Source organism: Myotis nattereri (assembly GCF_964212035.1).
Source record: "Myotis nattereri genome assembly, chromosome: 11".
Taxonomy (NCBI): Eukaryota; Metazoa; Chordata; class Mammalia; order Chiroptera; family Vespertilionidae; genus Myotis; species Myotis nattereri.
This window is the reverse complement of record NC_138086.1, coordinates 30,353,094-30,357,002: the sequence shown is the minus strand read 5'-3', so window position 1 is coordinate 30,357,002 and position 3,909 is coordinate 30,353,094. Positions and strand designations below refer to the sequence as shown.

Below are 3,909 nucleotides of genomic sequence, written 5' to 3'. Positions count from 1 at the left end.
CTCCATATGGCACCATAAAGGGGTCCTGCCTATGCCCCCACACTTGGAGCTGGGGGAGCTGAGCTGCAGAGCCTTGGGTGGAATGGGAAGCAGCCCTCAGCTGAGGAGTCCAGAGAAGCAGGACTGGGTCCTGAAGGACAAACCCCTGCTGCTCTCACAAGTGGCAACAGATCATCTCCCCTCCTGTGCCCCCCGAGGCAGAGGTGGCGGGGTCTGCAGCAGCCCCCACAGAGGAGGCATGAGGACTAGCTTCTCTCCGACTGACAGTCTGGAGACTGTTCCAGGCAAGAGCTGACCTGACCTGGCCCTGGGAAAGCCAGGCGGGGAAGAGGGCTCTATGCAAGGCACTTGGTGTCCACGTTCCCAGGTGGGGCCCAAGGCAGGGGGCAGCAGGAACCCTGCCCCTCCCCCAAGCAGAACCGAAAGGGCCGAGAGGCCTAACTTGGCAGCAGAGAAACATGGCAGAATAGAAAGAGAAAGGGGAGCAGCATGCAGGGCCCTGTAGGTCCCCCAAGAAGAGCGAGGAGGTTCTAAGGCACTGACACAGGGACCCAGGGTCTCACTGCCCTCTGTGCAGCCTGTTGCCCCCCTTCGCAGCCTGGCCAGGCTGGTGGGGGAGACGCCCACTTCCCCATGGCACTGAGGTGGCCCAGGCTGCTGGGCTTTCCTAAGGAAGAGTCCATGTGTGAAAGGTGTAGGTGTGGTCAGGGGCAGGTCCTGGTCCCAGGGCGCCTCACTAGCTGCCAGGCCGTGGCTGCCTGAGCACTGAGTACACGTCATCCACTCGGCTGAGCTGCTCGAAGAAGGGCAGAAGGTCATGGAGCTCTGTGTCACTCATGTTGTCAAACCACGAGGCCACCGGTACAGCATTGTCCGGATGGAAGACGTAAGAGGCAGGCGAGTTGTCCAAGATAAGCACCCGCCGCAAGTCTCGGCCCAGCCTGCTCAGGTCCTTGACGTAGTTCCCCTGGAGGAAGACACACGAATCACGAAACAGCCGTGCTCGGAAGGCCCCCCACTTGTCCAGCAGGTCAGCTACTGGGTCTGCATACTTGGCCAGACTGGCAGTGAACAGCACGCACTCGAAGAGCTCGCCCATTCGCTGTAGGAACTCGTCCACATAGGGCCGCTTCAGCACGTAAACCTGGTGGACAACCCCATCGATCTCCACGGGGATGATGAAGTCAGCATTGTTCACTGGCTTAAAGGAGCTGTGCACCAGGGTCTCGTCCAGGTCAATGACCACACAGATCTTGTCTGAGTCCTGGGCCTTGGCCTCGGGGAGCAGATACTGGACCGGGGTCTTGGGAACAGCTCCGTTTTCCTCCACAAGCAGGGGTGCCCCACTGTGGCTGGGCAGGGCCTCCCCATCATCCCGGCAGACACAGCAGAAAAGTGAGTGGAAGATGCCCCGGCTTCGGGGCTTCTGAGAAGCGGATGACTTCTGGTCACCTTTGCCCCACAGCGGGCCCTGTGCCTCCTCCTTGCTGATCTGAGTAATGACGGCCGAGCTGTCCATGGCGCGCTGCGCTCTGGCCGGACTCTGGCCCCGACGCCGGCGCCCGGCCTCCCCCCCCCCCCCCGCACCTCCCCCCCCGGCTCGGGCCGGAATCGGGGCGCGGGGGGGAGGGGAGGGTGGGAGGGAGGGTTCCCCGCGAGCTTTGGAGGGGAGGGGAGCCAGGTTCTTAGGGGGAGGGGGAGGGAGGGGGCGCGGAGGAAACTTTGTTACAACATGGAGTTTCCTCCCCGCCAGGCGGATGCAAACATGGAACCTGTTTCGGCATTTTTTTATGTTTTGCTGTGTCGATAGAGTGGCTTTCTGTGTTAGGTGTCCTATAGGGCCCAGTGGCTCAGCCTCCCCAATTACCTGAGGTGGACACTCTTGGTGCACCCCCTTGTGGGCTTTGTGCACAGTCTTGTTGTAGTTATGCCTTGATTGTTGTGGGTAACACTGGGAGGATTTGACCTCCAGGCCAATTGGCTGTGAGAATCAACTGTATCTACGGTGGGAGAACTTCTGTGCTGAAGACACCCTTATGGGGCAAGACTTGCTTCAGTGGGGCTTTGGTGCTCACTGAGTCTGCCCCCTGAGTGTGTCCCTTATGGATTTGAGTTGTAATTGGATGGTCCCACTCTGACCACTAGGTACACTGGCTCTTAGATCTAAGGAGGTGCTAATCTAATCGCTTCTCTGCCTTTTGGCTAAGATCAAGTGTAGTACTAAGGAGGTGCTAATCTAGCCTCTGCCTGAGGCTACCCAGTAGAAGCCAGCTGTAAAGCAATGCAAGTTGCCCTGGGGCCTTGGGGCAGCTGCAGTTTGTTAAGTAATTTTCAGATTACAAAGGGCCGGGCCTTCCATATGCAAAAGCCTCCATGCACAGCTTGGGCGGGGCGGGGTCCCAGGGGATCAACAGGGCGGGTGGAGTGAGCAGTATGGCTGCTCTCAGTCCTGCCTTCAGAGGCCCCGGCAATCGCTGCGAGTGCCTCCGAGAGAAAGCTGCCCTCGAGTTCCAACCGATGCCAGACAGTCCCGTTTCTCCCGTATGAGTCTGGGTCCCCAGAGACTCTCCCGGAACTGGAGCTCAGAGCCTGAGACTCCCTCCCGATTGAAAAAGACAATCGTGTCCTCAGCCGCCAGCCTTCTCCGCGTGCACCTCCGCACCTTTGTATTTTACTTCCGCACCGCACCTCCTCTGAGTCTCAGTATGCTTTTCTCTTTCCTTCTAGTTGTAGAATTTCCACTCAGCCAGCCTTCCTGTGGTTCTGGATGATGTCCGTTCCGTCTTTTAGTTGTATTTTTGAAGTGGTTGTGCGAGGCAGCAATCTCCGGTGTTTACCTATGCCGCCATCTTGGTGGTTTTTAGAGATAGTTTTCTAAAGAAGTTATATCAATGGCCAATCAGCTCATGGAAAAGCTAAACATCATTAGTTATTTGGGAAATGCAAATCAAAACCACAATGGGATACCATTTCATACCCATAAGAATGGCTATAAAATAAAGAAAATGGCAATAACAAACATTAGAGTATTTGTGGAGAAGTTGGAACCCTCATACATTACTGGTGGGGTTGTAAATGGTGTAGCCACTTTGGAAAACAGTTTTGCAGTCCCTCAAAATGTTGAACATATGATCCAGAAATTCTAGTTATATATATATATATATATATATATATATATATATATATATATATCATACATAACCATTCATTGCAGTAATATCATAGTAACTTCCAAGTGGAAGCAACCCACATTTCTGTCAGCTAGTGAATGGATGAACAAAATGTCTATTTAACGTATACAATGAAATATTATTCAGCCATAAAAAGGAATGAAGTGCTGATACATGCCATAATACAGATGCATCTTATAAGCATTATGATGAGTGAAAGAAGTCAGACACACGAAACTACAGATTGTATGAGTCCATTTATATGAAATGTGCACAATGGGCAAATCTATAAAGATAGAAAGTAGATTAGTGGTTGTCTGGGTACAATGGGGAGTGATGGGTACAGGGTTTCTTTTTGGGGTGATGAAAATGCTCTAAAATTAGTTGAGTGATAGTTGCACAACTCTGTGAATATATTAAAAACTACTGAACTGTAAAAAAGAAAAAAAACAGAGGACCCAGACATAAAATGCTATTCATTCCTTTAACATAACTAATAAAATACACAATCCTAAAAGATGACAAAAAAAGGTATATGATGTAGTCGAGACTAAAGCATTTACAGATGAATTGGAATGATGTGTTGAGTTTGCTGTAAAATGCTCCAGGCACCCCTCCACACAAAATAAACTTGGCTAGGAGATAGATTAAATAAAATGGGCAACATGTCAATAATTTTTGAAGCTGTGGGGTGGACACATAGCAGTTCATTATACTGCTCTATTTTTGTGAATGTTAA

The 3,909-nt window shown here is 51.7% G+C and overlaps 1 protein-coding gene across 1 annotated transcript; it reads right to left on the bottom strand.

Annotated features, from left to right (window-relative positions):
• Window positions 1-736: 736 nt before the first annotated feature.
• LOC308526707 (carboxy-terminal domain RNA polymerase II polypeptide A small phosphatase 1-like) lies at window positions 737-1,519 on the bottom strand (the record flags this gene model as incomplete). Its single annotated transcript, XM_081101900.1, has 1 exon — window positions 737-1,519. One exon carries the CDS (start codon window positions 1,517-1,519, stop codon window positions 737-739), a length of 783 nt encoding a protein of 260 aa, XP_080958026.1.
• Window positions 1,520-3,909: the final 2,390 nt, after the last annotated feature.